The 18,555-nt window shown below is 41.5% G+C and overlaps 1 protein-coding gene across 4 annotated transcripts; it reads right to left on the bottom strand.

Moving 5' to 3' along the window:
• Positions 1 to 1,329: 1,329 nt before the first annotated feature.
• fxr2 (FMR1 autosomal homolog 2) lies at positions 1,330 to 17,029 on the bottom strand. 4 transcript variants are annotated; one of them, XM_030161635.1, is made up of 17 exons: positions 16,309 to 17,029; positions 13,605 to 13,657; positions 12,551 to 12,644; positions 11,637 to 11,708; positions 9,711 to 9,859; positions 9,353 to 9,446; positions 8,805 to 8,921; positions 8,497 to 8,667; positions 8,320 to 8,398; positions 8,028 to 8,185; positions 7,489 to 7,575; positions 5,336 to 5,555; positions 5,050 to 5,229; positions 4,735 to 4,929; positions 4,475 to 4,582; positions 4,179 to 4,267; positions 1,330 to 3,839 (listed from the first exon to the last, which is right to left on the bottom strand). In XM_030161635.1, exons 1-17 carry the CDS (start codon positions 16,357 to 16,359, stop codon positions 3,729 to 3,731), a joined length of 2,028 nt encoding a protein of 675 aa, XP_030017495.1. In that variant the 5' UTR covers positions 16,360 to 17,029; the 3' UTR covers positions 1,330 to 3,728. The 4 variants fall into 4 exon arrangements, with proteins under 4 accessions (XP_030017495.1, XP_030017496.1, XP_030017497.1 ...); XM_030161636.1 differs by having other exon boundaries at positions 4,484 to 4,582; XM_030161637.1 differs by having other exon boundaries at positions 8,076 to 8,185.
• Positions 17,030 to 18,555: the final 1,526 nt, after the last annotated feature.

The raw sequence follows: 18,555 nt of genomic DNA, 5'->3' as shown, positions 1-18,555 counted from the left end.
ACATATCCTTTGCAGTTTTCATAGATTTACACCTTTTAAAAGACATTATAAGAGATAAGACTTTTCTACAGGAAGACATCAGCTCCAACAAATGTTATTGTGGTATATCTCCAGCAGAGGGAGCTACAGGTTAACAGAAATAGTCACAGAAGCCACAGGGACACTGCATTTTTTTTCACCACAGCATCAGCATCCTCCTAGTCCTGTTAATTATTTAAGGCATCAACAAGTTTTATCCAGTTGTACAATAACGCCAATGCATAATTGGAAACAAAGCGCTTAACAGGCAAATGGGATTCATGTGGAACTAAAAACACATCATTTGGAAATATTTGGTCCTCTTGAGAATAGGGCAGACTGAAAGCTTAAAATAAGCAAGTGAGCCACATAAAACTCACAACAGCAGATGTTCCCTTAGTTTAATTATTTAGTAGATGTACCTTTAAAAACAGCCTCAGACGAATCTGTTTGAGCTGGTGCTTTGCAAATAACAGGCTGAACATCTGAGAGTAACACGGTGAAGCCCAGCATAATTTATAGTTTAAGATCTGGCTTTGAAAGAAAATAAACAATCTGCAATAACCCTTTCTTTCTATGCTTTCAATGACAAAATTGCCCATTTGCCATTTCCGCCATACTTATATATTGTTAGGTGCAATTTTATAGTTGATACAAGCCTTGTATAGTTTGATTCATTTGCTCATTTTATCATTTATGTAAATGCCTAAAAAACATGTTTTCTACAAGGTTAAGGTCTCAGACTTCAGAGGCTGAAACCAGCAAATTACATTTTCTGAGAAATCACTGAAATAAATGATTTGACTGCTTCCCCCCCCTCCCAGATTACCATTGTTTTTGATCAGGTTGGTTTTGTAGCTACAAACAAATCACACTGCATCCTGCATCTGTGGCTCAACAAAGAAAAATAGCAACAACAGAAAGACAAAAATTAGGGAAGGCAGCAAACTGTGCCGATTCTTTTTGTTTGGTACGCTTGAATCTAGCATCGTATCACAAGGCCAGTGAGGAGAAGGAACACAAAATGCTTAAAATGACAATAATAGCTGCCCTTCACTGATGCTTCTATAAATTTAAAATTAGGATGACTTAAAATAACTTGAGACAAATCTAACACCACAGTGCCTGTTATATCACCCAATCGTTTCTGTTTCTCAAACACTAATTGCTGCAGTATATAGTGTCTTTATTATACTAATCCTACAAAAGCGTTATGATAATTTAATGATGAAAATATGTTTATTTTAAATGTAGCCTTTACCAATTTTTGTGGGGCGCAGATTAAAAAAAAAGACGTTTTTGGAAAAAATGTATACCAAACAATGAAAAGTCCTTTATTGCCATCAGAACATGGGTGAGAAAACCAGAGACAAAATCTGACAGTGAGGAGTCGACTGTACAACCAGCACCCACACAGACACACACACACAAACACACACACACTCGTAGTCTTTCAACAGGACATGAGGGATACAGATAGATAAGGGAATACAGTACTCACACAATGAGGTATAAAGGTAAACACAAACATACTAGGCAGGGCTTCATCCTCCATTCACACACATGCAACTGAACCAAGGTACAAATACTCAAGTGCTCTTTCATACTTTAAAAACACAACATACAGGTGAGCAGAAATGTAGAACAGCAGCATCTGGGTCATCTTCATTCAACCACACTCCCAGTCATCTGTCTCTCAAAACCTTTGGTCATGTGGACGCTTGTTTGTCATGCACTATGTTGCCCGTAGTTTAATACTTTGAGTGAAGGAATGGGCCCGTTCCTGACTTGTGTCCGATAGAAACTGGGATGTTCTGGGCAGATGAGCGAAGGGAGGGAAATTTTAGTCAAATAAAGTTTTTCTCTCGTCAAGGTTCTAAGTTAGTTGGACATTCAGTGTGTACATTAGCAGCAGTTCTAGTGAATGGAACAATGGCTTTGTAAGTCAGATTAATAACACCCTTTCCTCATGCACAGGACAGGCACCACCTACTACTCATTAACTAATGCCATGCAAGTTAGAAAAATAGACTGCAAACTCACAAGACAGAAAAATCAAAGTTCATCTCCAGAGAAGAGGTTGATTTCACTTCAATTTTTTATTTAATATTTTCTAAGATGTGGAAATAGCAACAAAAAAAACTTGAGAGCGGTAACCAAGACAACAGTAACAACATGAGCAGAGAGCCACTGAGGTTTCGAGTCCCTCTCTTACTCCATTTGTCGACCCAAACTGCCAGGTACAAGACAGCCACCTCGCTTGTTTAAAGTTGCAGTCCTCTACTTTGTGCCACACGGGCGACCACGCGTTTTCACACCTGGTGTGTATGCCTTGTGTGTGTACCTGTAAGTGTGGGCCTGTGTGTCATGTGCGTATGGCTCTCGTCTCATTTTAAGCTGTCCCATTCTCACAGTCCGCAGTCTCCAGGCCCTCCCCACCTAGCAGCACCTGTCCCAGAAAGGTGGTCGCCCTCGTGTGCATCCGGAGCTGCGCGCTGCAGTGGTTTATCAAGACACTCGTGTGGCTGGAAGCTAGCACCGCTGCCTCCTCCGACACAGAAAGAGGCACGGTATAGTTCTCTTTAACTCTAAATCTATAGTCCAAGTCTGCCTTCTGTCTGGTTTCAGCCTGTCCTGTTTACAAGGCTGTGCGGGTGCCACGGGTACCCTGGACCCTCCAAAACCCTATAACAGGCGAGAGGAGGAAGTGACGCATCAGCCACCTCTCAGGCCTGTTGATAAATAGAGATGCCTCACCATGTGACAGTCTCAGCGCTTCGTTATGCGTTGTCACCTCACCCCTCCCATTTTAGTTTTGTGGTTGCCAAATCTCACACACAAACACACACATACGCGCGCACGCACATACACGCACTGACCCCAAAGCGCCTTGAATTTCATGTTTGGCACCAGACCTCTTTTTCCTCACCTTGGCCAGCCACTCCCTCCTTTCCTGTATCCTCTCTGTTTAATCATCACTCCTTTACAGATCTGTTCTCTCCATAAAACGAAACCAAAAACCTGGAAGAACACCTCTCCCTCTTTTCTTCCTCTCGGGAAACAAAAGCAAACTTAATGGAGAAATTTGTGTTTTTTAATCTTTTTTTTTTTTTTTTTTTCAAATTCAAGGCACAATGTCTATCAATATTCCAATCCGACTCCACTCCCAGGTTCAGTGTGCGAACATCGCGTCACATAAGCTATTGGACTGTCTGCTCGTACGCCACTCCCTACAGTTTACATCTCTCTTGTCTGTAATTTAACACTGTTAAGAGACGTGTCTGTTTTGGTTGAGAGAGCGACCGCCAAGTCCAAACCAGTGATAAACAATGAACAAAATAAACATAACAAAAAAAGACACAAATAAAGACAACCGTTTCAAAAACAAAAAAAAGTCTTGTCCTGTTTCTCGTGTTTCAGTATTTCTTTTAAAAATCAAGTCATATCCACCAGCTCTTTTTTGGCAAGCTAGTTGTTTTTTTAAATAAGCACTAAGTACTGATAGATAGGATAGCATACACCGTTAACGTGTGGTTTTAAGTAGATGCGTTTGTCGTTTTTTTGTACTTTTTCACTCATAGTATGAATTCAGGTATTTTGTCAGGTACTTTTCACTCATCTGTTTAAGGTTTAAGTTAATGCAAGCAGGGACAGAGTTTGCCATGGAGTCTTGCTCTAGACTTGGGTTCGCGAGGGGCGGGGCCGTATCTTTACGAAACCCCGTTGACCAAGGTCAGGGTGTCGCTGGCCGAGCTCATGCCTTTGCTGGGGGAACGCTTGGAGGGCGTTCGCTCATCCTTCTTGGAGCTTGTCCCGTTTTCCTGAATCAAAGCAACAAAAATGAAAAGAGGTTTAACTAAGAGCTGAGCCATACGATTTTATAAGATATTTTATCTCATCTTTTCCATTGCTTTCATTTTGACATTTTGCTTTCTTATCATCTTGTTTTGAAATCTTACTTTGCATTTTTCTGTTTTCAATTCTTATCAAGTTTATTTTAACTATACCTTAATTTTGGCTTATTTTTTTAACACTTTCTGTTGTTACATTACTTACAGTCTCTCAAAACATTCTGTAAACTGTTGTTTTTAAAAGGTTAGATTAATATGTACTGTATAAAGATGTACATGTGAATATTTTATGACCCATTTTAGCCATACCTTGGGTTCCAGGCCAGCGTGGTTTTCCTTCTGAGGCAGATTCTGTCTGCTCTGGGACTCAGCACGGGATATGTAGTCAGCAACAGTCACTAGAAACATTGACATCTTGTTAGCTAAGACAACTGCTGGGAAGTACACTGTTGATATAAAATGTTATAGTATTACCCTTAGGCTATAAAAACAAAACTGTTTGACAGATTTCAGGTCTGAAGCAAACACCCGAGAGTCATCTTGATGAATAATACATTGTCCTGTTTAATGAGAAAAATGTTGACACGTAAAACACAACAACTCACCACTCTCACCTGGCTGTCTGTCACGGCTGGCTGAACCACCCTCTGGGCGGTTGCCACGGTTGCGGCGGCGGCGGCTTCGGTTGCGACGTTGAGGTCTAGCTTCTTCATCTAACAGTCAAATGAAAAACGTGGGTCAGTATCTCTGATAATACCAGAACACAGTCTCCTCCATCAACGAGTATTTTATTTTTTATTTTCGTTTCATACTTTAATCTATTTCCGGACTAGAAAAAACACAGACTACACTGTGAGATTCTCACCCAGTCCATTCTCGCTGGGGCCAGCCTGGCTGTCCGACTCAGCAGCGGCGTCCATCACACTTGGCTCCTGGTCATTGCGGCGGCGTCTAGAGCGTCTGCGGCGGTCTCCACCCATGCCTTCATTCATATCTGTGTCAGCAAGCTCTCCCTCACCTTCCAGCAGGGAGTACGGATTACTGTCTGGGTCCCTCAGCACTGAAAATGTCACAGAAAAAACAATTTAGCTATTAGCTTTAAGACATCCATTTGTACAAATACTTTAAAATTGGGAATCATTCCATGCATGTTGGAAAAGTGAACATGGGCTTTCATTACCTGAGCTGATTGAGTTGGAGGGCTTGGACCCTGGGCCTCCACGGCCTCGTCCGGAGTTGGAGCCCCGGCCCCTGCCGCCCCGCCTGGAGCCTCTGTCTTCTCCACCTATGCCACGTGGCCGCTGGTCTCGTTCATTAACATCTTCCGACTCAGAAGCATTAGACAGTTCAGAGTTTGTGCCTAAACCAAGCAGACAAGATAAACATATTTATGACAGATTTATCCTTGTCTGTATTACTCATGAACAGACAAGTACAGCTCAGCCATGGAAATTAGTTGTTTTTACCATATCCAGAGTACTGGCTGTTGGAGGCCCTGCGTCCTCTGCCTCGGCCTCCATAGGTGCGAGAGGTGTGGAGTGAGTTGCTGCTTTCGTCTGTCAAATAGCCTTTCTCCCGGTCACCACCTGGGCCTCCACTTCGGTTAGTAGGTGCACGGTATCCCACTCCAATCTGGCGAAGCTGTTCGTCAATCTGGAGACGCTCTAGGCGCAGCTGCTCCACTTCCTGAAGTCATGACAAGAGTAAAAGTAATGCATTTAAAAATAACCCCCTACTCACAACATGATGCCTTGGATGCAATACTTTGCCTAATGAGCTTTTAAAACACAATGAAGTGAAAATCCCCCTTACAAAAAAAGATTCATCTGCTATCATGTGAATTGTGTACATGTGTAGGGAATAAAACCACAATTCAATTGTAAGTACAGGTCCAGGCATGTTATCCTGCACTTCAGCTGGTGCAATAAAACACACTAATGCTGATGTATTGAGCTGGGAACAAGATGTGGTCTTAAAAGTCACACTTTCCCATCATTCTACCACTACGTGGCAGTAATGTGTAAAGTTGAGTGCTCAAGCTAATAGGAATGCGCTTTGGCAAGCCCACAGAACTGGCAAGACTGCATGTGGGTTGGTAAATATAAGCTGTTAGTGGACAAGTAAACAGTTGGCCAATAGCATCATTAATTCACTGTAGTCTTTCGTAAAGCACCGCTGCATTTAAAGTAAGAAAACCGCTTTGTGATTCAATAGGTTTAACAATTTCTCAATGTGCTTTGAGTAGATGTGAAACTACAGTGTATGTTATAAACACAGATACGTTCCCTTTCTGTTTAATCTCGTCAAACAGAGCCAGAGTTCCCAGATGGAACAGACACATCAGACCCATTTAGAGTGTATTCAGTGACCCTATTCTGGCAAGGCTAGTTGTTGAAAAGGGGAAGTAATGATGATGTCAAAGTGAGTCTTATAATTCCATTTCTGGGATAGTATGTTGTTTTTTTGAAGATCAAGGCTTCCCGTTCACATGACAAGCAGGCTGAACAACACTGACTACACACAGCGGCGCACTCCCTGAACTGCTCTTCAGTTCTTCTGAACTTCTATTATGGGACAATATAGAGCAAAACGGTCATAACTGCAAAATAAAACCCAACAGGGGAAAAAGAGGGTGGTTCTGCATCCAGCCTGTTGGGATTTATTTTGCATAATAATAAAGTTACAGAATATTATCTTGCTTATTACATGGTCATTCACTAAAGAATTTAAAAAATCTAAAAATCATTTCATGAATGTGAAAATAATTTTATTGCTTCTGTTAAAAATAGTTAGATTCCAAGAGTGGAAATGGATATAGAAGAGCAACAGACTTTTAATCAAAGGCCCATTCTATTGTACTTGTTACATGTGACAGTGAGTAACCTTGAATCTATAAGGCCTACAGCCAGAAAAAGAAAATAGTCACACATCAGTTTCTAATGTTTAATGACACCTAAGATCTTAACAGCTTTTAGGAGTGCCACAGCTTTCCTTCTGAACCATGTGGACAGATGAAGGTGGCGGTGCCTAATGGCAGCATCGCACTGAGAGCAGTTTCTTTGGTGGTTCAGTGGAGGGTTCTCACTTCACAGTGCGACAGCTGCCTCCACCAACGACAGCTGAACCTCAAGGGAGGCGGCAAATGGCGATGTGAAGGAAGTGAAGCAGTGCGGGGGTCTGATGTTATTTATGGAAGTCGAGGGTCCAGATAGCTGGTAATCTAAACTCCAGCATACCCTTCACCCCATCCCACAGAGAGGGGCTATTTATAAAAGCACATGAGGTAAGGGCAAAATGAGGTGCACTCAGCAGCTTTCCTCATGAGGAGGGAGACAGGTGACCAATATGAAATGACCCTACACACAGCCCCTCTAGCCCTACCCATTTCACACAAATTAACTGGGCTTCTAAGAAATGCATTTTCACATCATAAGAGTTTTAAAAGTAATTCTGAGAAAGAGGGAAAATGGAAACTCATAGATTAAATTTCAGACTGAAGAAAGCACCAAAATAAAGACAATTTCAACTGGCTACAAAACATGCAGGAACACATTTTAAAAGCACAGAAGTGGCAATGTTGGTGTGGCCCTCTAGCGGTCAACATGGAAGATGAACTAACCTGGAGATAGGACACGTGGTACTCCAGCAGAGCCTGAGCATTGCTAATGTTCTCTTTGGTTCCCACAAACACGAAGGGAACCATGCCCTGATGAAACAGACAGGGGAAGATCCAGAGTTACATGTCAGAGTTAACAGGTGATCATCACTGTACAGTTTACGCCCCTTGTGGGGGAGATATAACTTATCATGAAAAACTGCAGTCTCCAGAAGAAGTGAATTATAGCTTATAAGTCACACAAGGCTCAAACCACAAAAACAAGTCAATCCATCAGAAGCAATGGACAACATGAGTGCCCACACACAGCAATCTTAACTGACATAGGCTGTACAGTATGTACTGAAAGCAGTGAAAACATAACCACTAGTGACAGAGCAGGAGAGACAAAGCAGCACAATGGAACAGTGTCAAAGCAGACAGCACATGGGACATCACTGTGCTGCAGGTAAGAAGCTTTGCTTTTTGGAGGGCAGGGTGGGAAAACAAGGGGGTGGGGGGGTTTGTAGGCGACTGGGAGACCAGCCGAACGGACCATTCACCTCTTTGCTGCTGGCAGTGTCGTCTCTGCCAGCCCCCTGCCTGCCTACCTCCTCCCGGGGAAGTTTTTTGTCGTTGTCTCCCTCAATCCTGACACGAACCACACCCGACTTGTCCACAATCTCTTGGATGACTTTGCCGTTCTTGCCGATGACTTTGCCTGTGACAGGAAAAAACAATGTGTTACACAATGTCATAATAAGCCAGATGTGTGCTAACAAGGAGAAGATAATGGGGAAGAGAGATGCTGCTACCAACACTATAAGGCATAATAAGGTTATAATGACCACTCACCTACAAGGTTCCTGGGTACCTGAAAGTAGTCTTCTTTGAACTCAAGGTACTCTCTCGCCTGTTTCACTGCCTCTGGGGTCTAGAAGGCAACAGAAACATCAGGACAAATTGCACCACTATAAATGTATCCATATGGCATAAAACAAGCCGAAATGTAGGTGCATAATATCAGCATACCTCTCCGTAGATCCTGAAAGTGCAACTTTCCTCCTCTAGTTCAATAGCTGTGACACCAGGCACCTTCCTTGCCTGTTGAATGTTGGCACCATGGGAGCCGATGGCGAGGCCCATCAAGTCCTCCCTGACCCTCACCTCCTCCTGGTATGCTGACGCTAACTGCTTACTTGTCTAGAGATAGTAGCAGACCAGTGTTAATTTGTGTGTATTGTGCAAACTAAAATGTGAAGCTGATTCCAATTAGCACTTTCTTGGCAGCAAGAGCAGGCAAATGATGTTCATGTTGATGCGAGTGTGTGGATATGTACCTCCAAGTGTTTAGTGGCTTCTTCATTTCGGGACATTAACATAAGCTTGGTACGGATGCTGCGGAAATGCATGTCGCTCAGAAGAGCAGCACGCTTTACTGTGGTTTCGTTTGTTGACTGTGGAGATAATATAAAAGGGATGAAATTTAATGTCAAAGTTACAAAATGACACACCAGTTACTAGTGATAAAGAATTAAAGATAGGAAACTCTTTATTAATCCAACTGGAAACTTTTGTGCTGTGAGAACATGTTAATTCATAGTTTTGTCATGGCATTTGTTTTGTTTACAAAGAAGAATAAATCACATCCCAGATAAATAGGAACAAAAGCAATATGTAGGAGAAGGGGAAGGAAGGGACGGCAGCTGTATATTGTTGAAGTACTCAGTAAGGAGGAGATTCACACAAAACCACTGGCATAAGGATCATTTGAAAAGATCTGATATTATTGTAATTCTTTTCATTTACTCATCTATGGACATGTAACAAGAGCACCCAATATTCCAACAAACAAAATCCAGCTGAAGTCAGTATTTGGGCTACTAACCAGTACAATGAGTTCTTGTGTTTGGGCACTATAGAAGATGCAGTTGGCTCCGATAGCTTTCCTGAAGTCTTTGTGAATATTGTCATTTGCACAGCTGTCAATAAAAAAGAAAAACAAAAAAAAACAATCCACAGGAGAGTTAGTGTCGTTATTCATTTGGCAGCAATAAGCAACAAGAACAACACTGCTCATGGGGACAAGTTGTGCGGTAAGAAAGCAACTCACAAGGAAATGGGCCAAGATGTAGCCATTTATCTCAATTCACATCATCTGGAACATCACAAGGCTTGTATTTTAAGCTTAAGTGTTGACATAAATCCATCTACTGCATGCAACCTGACATTGTAAAGACACTCACATATCCCTCAGGTCTTCTGGTACAGGGATTGGGACCTTGTGGAAGGAGTTTCGAGAGGAAGGGCTGTTGGGATTGAGTGGCCTGATGCGCTCTGATGTGACAATCTCGTTGTATGTAGCGTCACACGCTGCGTATTCAATCACATAGAACTGAAACCAGCACAAAGAATAACAGAGATAGGTTAATATGCAAAGACATGTCCAGACCAATTAAACTAACCCATACAAAATAAAAACCTGCTGTCAAACTAAAAAACAACTGATGTCACTGATTGGAAGTAATACTAAACTAAAAGATCTTATCCATATGAATAAAGTTACATGCCTGTTCTAGTTCTTTTTGTATAATAGCAAACATGAACAGCTGACAGTGAAAAATTAGAAAAATACGAGTCAAAGAAACAGGCAAACTGTGAGAGAGTGAGGCATTGAGATGAACACTGCACACTCCATGCTCAAAGGACAGAATTAAAGCCATCAGTCAATGCTAGACATTCCTGCAGGCTCTTATCAGACTGTTCCAAATAACAGCACTACACCAGAAGCAACTCCCCTGGCACAGTAGCGCTGCAAAGCTGCCCTTTCCATATCCCACTGACCCACTATTCAACCTGCAGCTCATGCTGGTGAATGAGCGCCAGCACTGGTTCAAATGATGAAAAATTTTGAAAAATACCTCTAAATACGCCAGCTGTTCTTGTTAGATTAAGGCTCGTGCAAATCCATTTTGACACATCAAGTCAGTGTAGGGAAGAAGCAAAGGGTTGATGGGAAATATAATTTAAAGGTACAATGTCAGTTCACATCAGGATGTTCTGCCTCTTTGAGCTCATTTAACAGCAGTAGATCACCGTAGTTAGCTCAGTACTACTGTATATTCCCTTTACATGCAGCACACTGCAACACTCAGAACTCAATAACCAATCCTTAGCTATTACTGAGTATTAATCACTAAGGAACAGAGGATGCAAAGTAGGCCTGGAAATATGTAACAGCAACAGTCACTTCATCAATAGCACTAAGAAAATAGATGGATGAAATAGATGAAATGTTTCATAGTTACACGTAAATGCATTAAATAAAAGTGTCCTTTGAGTGACGTCCAAGCAACAAATCCTTTAACAGGTGCGTTGTTTGGTAACACCATCACTATACTGGTGAAAATAATATCTGACAGTGAAACATGAGTGACAAACCATTAATAAGAAACACACAGCTGTGGCATATATAACTTTACTGGAAGATATCAACAAGACTTGTAAGTTATAGCTAAGGCAGCTAGCTGTGGTAGCCTACATGACAGCTATGTGAATTATTGTTTGTCATGTAAGCATGTAAAATGGCAAAGACTATGAAGAACCAACTTTAACACCACCCAGAAAAAAAAAAAAAAAAGAGTAGCATGCCATCAGCCACTTTCCAGACCGAATGCCACTATAACCAATGATTAGACGCACACATCAACTCTGCACATACCGTGTTGCCTTCACGGTTCTGTGTGAGAGTGGAAAATGTCAGACTGAATCAACTTGACTTTTAAGTGGAACAATAACATAATTGATTGGTCTTCTGATATTTGCTCTACTTTATTTACTTGTGTCTGTATAAGTAAGATGGTTAACTTCAAAGACTAATGCGAACATAGCTAGATGTGTTAATTAGCATAATTTGTCTGTGCAAACTCCCTTTGAGCCCAATAATTGCAGAATATTTATACCCCAACAACTACTCTCAGAAACAAATGATCCCTTACACACACTTATGGTTCTATGTGATGCAAAAGGCTGTTGAGGTCAGGCAAATATAGATAATATGAATTATTTCTGGAATATCTTCTGCTTTAGAATGCACCCATGTAAAACAGTTACAGTTTAACCACTTGCCAACTTTTCAAGACAACGTTCTTGAGTTCCTAAAAACCACTCACCTCTCCCTTCATCATTCTGACCCGGGCCAGCCACCAGCCACATGGCTCCTGTTCATTGGCCCTAGAGTAAACCTGTGTGAGGGCACAAAGTGGCGGAATGTTTAGGAAGCAAATTAATGTCAAGCATTCAGAAAAGCAAAAGAAATACATGGTGTGTTATGAACTAATGCTGTACAATTAATCAAACTGCAATCCCATCTCATTATATGATCACAAAAAGCTACCATTTGAAGTTCCAGTGTCAGTATTGTGATAGTTGGTTTCATACTGTGTAAAATATGCATAAAAACAAAGTTGCACTTTTTTTTTTCCTTTTAGCTTTTGTATTTTATGCTAATTTAAGTTAATATGTTTTGACTGGTAAATTCACATTTGAAAATCAGTAACCTGTGTATTTTCCTTGGAAAAACAAACAAATCAACTCCAAGTGAAATATCTAAAATACCTTTTTCACAAAACAATGCAGTCTATTAGGTCTTATAGCTTTATGAACAAAATGCATGAGGTAAATTCAATGGGTTTGACAATAACTTTGCATGATGTTGAACAGCAAAGACTGATCTTTTTGTTGTAATCTGAGGTACAGTATACAAATATACCAAATGCCAGTTTCAGAGTAAACAATACTGTAATATCATGGCAATTAACGTGTTTATAAAATAATATTCCAATCAGTGAGTCCAAATCCCACTAGATATACTCATAAACTTAAACAATTTTTAGTGCAGTCAGTAGGTCAAATACTTATTCAAGTTTTAATGCATATATTTCAATGTAAGGTTTTTTTCATACTTAAGGCCACACTGAATTCATGAGAAATGAGTCAAAGACAATTCGAGCCACTACTGAACTATTGTTTTTAAAATCTAATACGTCTGAGCTGAGTCAGACGAGCAAAGATGCAAAGCTCTTACCTCCACCTCCTCCCCTTCACCAATTTCCTTGTGGTAGTCAGCTGGAGGAGGCAACCGTACATCGCTGAAGGGCAACTGTCTCTCTGGCTGCCAGCTTTAGTGAAACAAAACACAAACACTTATCAACTATCTCAGACAGCAATATTTAATATTGAAACGCATTTCAAATTGTCTAGACCATGGTTTTCATAGTAGGACTGAAATGACCATTATTACCCACACACTGTTGCGCAAGACATTAACAGAGATAATGAAAATAAAAACTAAAATGGTTCATTAGGCTTAATGAGGAAATCTAAAGAACTGTGTCTAGACAGTGACTGCTCATTATATCATTCTCTTTTACATTAAATGAAAAATTCTAAATAGTTTAACACAGTGCTGTAACGTTATGCCACACTTCCTGTCAAAGGTGACATTTATTGACTTACATTGCACACAAAAAAAAATGTAATTTACACGTGTTCTTTTTGCATTGATAATTAATTAAATGAGCCAAAATGAACTGCGATCTTGAAGTTCTTTATTTAAGAGTGTGATTACACATCAAAGAAGGGGTTTCGTTCATTCACTGTCTTTCACAACCGTCTATTCCAACACCTTCATGTGCTCAGGGAAAGTGAAGGGGAGGAGGGGTAGGAACCAACCCAAAAATGACACAGGCCACTAAACTGCCATCCCTCCCACCACGCATACCTCAGGCCACTATTTTTAGGGGCACCCTGCTCTACACGTTGAGCCAAGAAGATAAAGAGAGACCCATGGGATGGGTGGTGGGGGTATTGGAAAGCGACAGAAGGTGGGGCTAGGAGCAGAGGAAAGCATGCTATCAGAATGGCAGAGGGGGTCAGATCAGGAGGTAAAAAAACTGTTAGAGACATGTATGGACAGCTGTGTGCCAAACACAGGTGCTGAGGAGGACAATTTTGAATGCCTGAGTAAATCAGCAGCCTGGGGTAGTCACCTTTACTCTTACTACTGGCATTCAGGCTTTATTTCCCAATGTAAAGACTAAGCAGATATACACGAGAGGTTAACAGCAGAGCAAACTTACTTGTTTTCAAATACAATTGTGAGTGAGTCATCGTGGACATCTTTGATGTAACCCTAAAATAAAAGCAGACAAAGAATTTTAGTCCCATGAATCCACAAGGCAGCGTGACAGTGATGAGGTGAAGTTGGGTGTGTTTGATTTTGCATGTAAACAAAACAGCCAGCTTGTAAGTCATGCTAGATCAATACTGTGAGTGTTGCTGAAAAAAAGAGCATCTAGGACTATTTGGAAGCCAACACATCACATCACTGACACAATTGTCTGGCAGTGAATTTGGTGCTGGATGAAGTGACGAGGAACACTGACTCCTCTTGACAGCACCGACAGCCTGGAAATCTCTCTCACTCTCTTACACACACACAAACAGAATTAAAATGTGTGAGCTTTCTCTTTGTCAGTAGGTTAGAAGCCTATAATTTTACACTAAGCAAGTTTACAAAGTTGTATGTAGGAGAACCTGGTGTGAACATAGCTCAGCCTATATGGTTGAACTATGTGAACTATTAGAATTGAGATGACGCTTTAACGTGCTGCATGCCCATCATGACCATCCACAAATCAGAAGGTCCCATAAATTTTAACCAACCCCCCAGTCCTGTGCAATAACAAGACAGAAGGGAAGTAGTAGGCGTGACCTGCCTCTATGTGACACTACCATATATGGGACAGAGAGATGGGGCAGTTTCTCCTCTTATAAGCCTGGGGGGTGGAAACACCTGCTGGGAAGATGCTGCCTTTGAGAAGGAAGAAGATGATCAGAGGTTTATGGGAAGTGTGTGGAAATTTTGTACACGTTAGGGTCCTGGGCTGTTCCAAATGTTCAATCAATCACTGCTGTTGTTGGAAAGCTCTTACTGATGGTCATTTTTTTTTTATTCCTGTGCCAGCTGTTACCGTGTGCCATTCTACACAATGGCAGTGGCATTAGACCCAGCCGATGGAAACAGGTTTGACCAAGAAGTGTTCATCCTCCCATTTGCAAGGTGACATTGGGAGACAGGTGTATGTGCTTGTTTGTCAGGTTAAGTACTGCTTCCACTGAACACTACAAGGTCAAAGGGCAGGTTAGCCCACTCTCTGGCATGACTAGCAAAAAAACTTAGGCGCAGACAGGTGTCAGAAGCAGCTTTGTAATGATGTTACTTCATCCTGAGGCCAGCGGCCATATCCAAGCTCATGTGGTGAGCCAGCTCTTCCAGACAAGACGACTAAGTTTACAACCTCCCTTTAAGTGAAAATGTATTTTTATCTGTCAAGTTCTGTTCATTTCTTGCCCATATGAGAAGATATTGATCTGAAATGTTTTTCTTGTAAATACTCAACCACAAATAAATTTTCAGTTAGGCTTTTATTGGTTTGCCTGGTATGTGCTTGATGCTGAAAAAGTACCGTTTTCCTCACAAGTTTAATACATTTGATCCAAATTAAGTTAGATTAAAAAGTGAATAAGCATATTCAAAGGACTGTCCACAACTTCACCCCCACCTCCCGTCATGAAAATCATATCTCAGTTGGGTTATAACATTTACAATGTCACCAACACACGGCCACCTCATCCTCAAAATGAGAGGTGTGAGATAACGGCCGTACCAGAGATGAGTGGAAAGTGTTCATTCATGCCAGAGCCAAACTGTCACCCTGTAAAACAGAACGACAGGTGAGGCAGCATAAGGAGAGTAAATATAGGCTCATCTCTAAACCACCATGTGCTTTGAGCCTGGAGTCATTTGGCCTGCTAACGGCGGCAGCACAGAGAAGAACACATGTAAAGCGAATTTGTTTTAATTGTGAGAAATCAAAAGTAAGGCAAGTCATAAGGTTTACATCTCTAGACGGCCACATACATTTATCTCAGTAATACTCATGTCATCTCAGGTTAGGAGTGCTGCATTTCTATCAGTGTTATAGATCAAATTTGATGTCAAACCTAAAAGATTTTGAGCCTAAAACAATTTGGGATTAAACAACGCCCAAATCTCTATGAGTGACTGCCAATAACACTATGTTGTACTAGTGAAATGAGCAGTATTTAAAGAAACTAACTCACCCAGTCTCTAAAATGTTTGAAAACACGCTGTGAAACAGTAACAACAAAGTCTGAAGCCATGTATGTGGATGTGAAACTAAATAATTGAATTGAGGGAGAATTGAAACAGAAACTGTCACTCTTGCTCTTCCCTCTCAGGGCAATTAACAGATGCTACATTCAGTAGAGCTAAAACGTGGTCCAAACAGTCATGGAATACGTGAGCTTTGACATAGCATCTCCTCATACTTGTATGCATAAACAGCATAACAGCTGTCTGATTAGCAGATCGCTTCTGTGTAAAATGCTTTCAGTCCACACTCCAAGACAAAGCACTGTGTTAGGAGATATCATGTGCAGGGTGCAAGCTTTAGATATTTGTCTCCAATGGCATAAGCACTAATCACATGGGCATCTACGAAAAATGACCAAATATACGCCATAAACGATGATGACAAGTGTACCTAGCTTAAGAGCTAGCTGGAGCTAGCTACCCACCCCACAATGGCCATCCCTAATGGAACGCCAAACCATCCCTGTTTGTCAGCAATGGATCCAAGTTAGCATTAAAGAAGTAAGGGCTAGCTATCCGAGCTCAGAAGAACGAAGCCACATTGTTTTACCTGAAACAAAACTTTTAACTGGGACAACTAGAAACTACGACTGTTACCAGGTTACCTTGTAGAAGGCCCCATTCGAGCCGCGAACTTCCACGGCCAGTCCGTCCATACTTGTCGGTAGATCCCCACGGCTGAGCTTGTCTGTAGCCGCTACGACTCCCTGTGAGTCCGGTAACGTTACCACCCCCAGCTTCGCCGGCCCGTCGCCGCTATCCGGCCGCTTGTGGATTTCCAGTGTTTCGGGTGGAGGGAGAGGGGCAGAGGTGAAGGGGTTGGGGAGATGGGTGTGATGGTGTCAACTAATGCAACGCAGACGCTGTCTCCAGCAGCCGCCAGTTGGGTAGATCCGTTGTCTGTTTTTGTCTCAACGTGGGGTTTGGTGCTCACCAACAGAAAGGCACCGCCACTGGTAATGGTGAAGTCTCGACGTGCGCGAGGAGGTAAAGCGAGCTAATGATGCTACGACAGAGAGATGCTAGCTGATGGATAATTAGCTGGGAGGCTAGCTTTCAACACCTTGATCCCGTCAGTTTTCAGGGATGCTAACTGGCTAGCAGATTGATAGCTTGGCTGCGTTTGTTGGTTATGCCAGTGGCGCAGTCGTTACGTTGAATAATTTCACAGAAGTCGTCACCGGGGGTCGTTTCTTCAGTCTGTGGTGCAATTTTCAGTGGCGTTTCTCTCCAAAAAAAAGCGTTAGTGATGCACTACCGCCCGGCGACTCCTTACTCCAACTACCCGTCCCCTCAAACACGCCGATAGAGTGAATCAGTGAGCGACTGAATGACCTCGAACACCCCACCCCTTCGTGACAAAAACCCGCCTACTACAAGATTTTGGCTTTTAATTGGTCGAAGTTATCGGCAATCAACACTAGCTTTCGTTAATTGGTAAATCAAATAAGGGTTGGTCTATTGGCATGACCAATAAAACAAGAGACTCCTATCCTAACACAACCCATTGGTGTGATTCCGCGTCAATTATAATGTTACTCAAATTGACTGGCTACCATATCCAATTTTGCCCACTCATTGATGAGTGAGGACCACCGGCCATTGTGTAAACACCTCTCTGCTGAAGTTACTATGTTATGTACAAGCACAAGTTATGACACATTTTGGGAGCATCCATCTTTAGATTGTTAAGCTGAGAAATCAAAACAAAAACATGGATCAAGGTTTTCCTTTACTCTTGTTTTTTCTAGTTTTTCCTTTCAAAGTGGCACCTGCACACCATTCTGTAGTATAATAATACATAATAATACATAAGATGAGTGTATGATGGACAGCAGCACTAAGATGCCCACATATGGGCAAGATCTATTGCAAGGAAACAGCTGAGAGAGGCGCAGGAGGTCAGAGGTGATGGGGGAATGCCACACTGCAGAAATACCCACAGATTCAGTGTGAACAGGGTGGAACATGAGGGACACAGCCTTCTAATTTAATTGTCTCATACTGAATTAATGTAGTCAATGAGGCAAATAAAAGGTTACCTAAAATTAGAGGATATGTTGAATGTCTGTGTTAGATTGTTAGTGTATTTCTGAAGTCTTGGCTTGAGCAGATGGACTGAGTTGACACAGTTTGGATCCGTTGTCAACAAGATTTTTTTCCTTCTAGACTTCAGCCTACAGCCGCAAAAAATAAAGCATGGGTTCTATCTCCAACTGAGACAAGACATCAGATAACAGTCTTGAATAGACACATGACATGACAGTAGTAGTGTGAGATGTCACCACAGGAACCAGCATCACCTGTCGGAAAGATGTCCAGTGGCAACATAACCCATCCTGTTATTCAGGGATCATAGCTGGAAGATTATGATTAAAACAGTAATACAGAAATTATGGTTTATCATGTACAGTGAAAAGGAAACAACTTAGATTCCAAGATCATTCAAGACTTGTTAAGAAGCATCTGTCATGTTCAAATGCCCCTCCTCAACTTCATATGAAGTCTAGGTCTGACTGAGAACTCTGTTTTTTGCAGAGAAGTAACACAAAGAAGTGCAATCCATAATGTGGAGATATTAGAACCTCTCTTTTAATTTCAACTATGGATTTGATTATGTATGAGACCCCAAGCAGAAGAGGGTTTTAGAAAAGGAGCAAAAAAGTAGATGACATTTACATGTGATCATACCCACTCTGGAGTTACTCTGCACGCTGGATTATTTATTTTTCACAAAGGTTCTAATACCACAAAAATAGTCTACTGAAATTGAAAAATGTGCATTCAGAGCCTTAAGTAAAAGTATTTAAGTATTATTAGCAAAATGTACTTAAATTATGAAAACTTAAAGT

This window comes from Sphaeramia orbicularis, chromosome 18 (genome assembly GCF_902148855.1).
Source record: "Sphaeramia orbicularis chromosome 18, fSphaOr1.1, whole genome shotgun sequence".
In the NCBI taxonomy this organism is placed as follows: domain Eukaryota; kingdom Metazoa; phylum Chordata; class Actinopteri; order Kurtiformes; family Apogonidae; genus Sphaeramia; species Sphaeramia orbicularis.
Note: the sequence above shows the minus strand (reverse complement) of the source record. Positions and strands in the feature narration are given on the sequence as shown.

Bases quoted from the DNA above. Each gene is read 5' to 3' on its own strand.
- fxr2 (XM_030161635.1), bottom strand. From the start codon at position 16,359: ATGGACGGACTGGCCGTGGAAGTTCGCGGCTCGAATGGGGCCTTCTAC. The intron at 8,399-8,496 runs GTATGCTGATAT...GTTGCCTTCTAG, and splicing joins CTTTCAGGATCTACGGAGAG to ACCCCAGAGGCAGTGAAACA. The intron at 4,930-5,049 runs GTAATGAAAGCC...TGACATTTTCAG, and splicing joins CTCCAACTCAATCAGCTCAG to TGCTGAGGGACCCAGACAGT.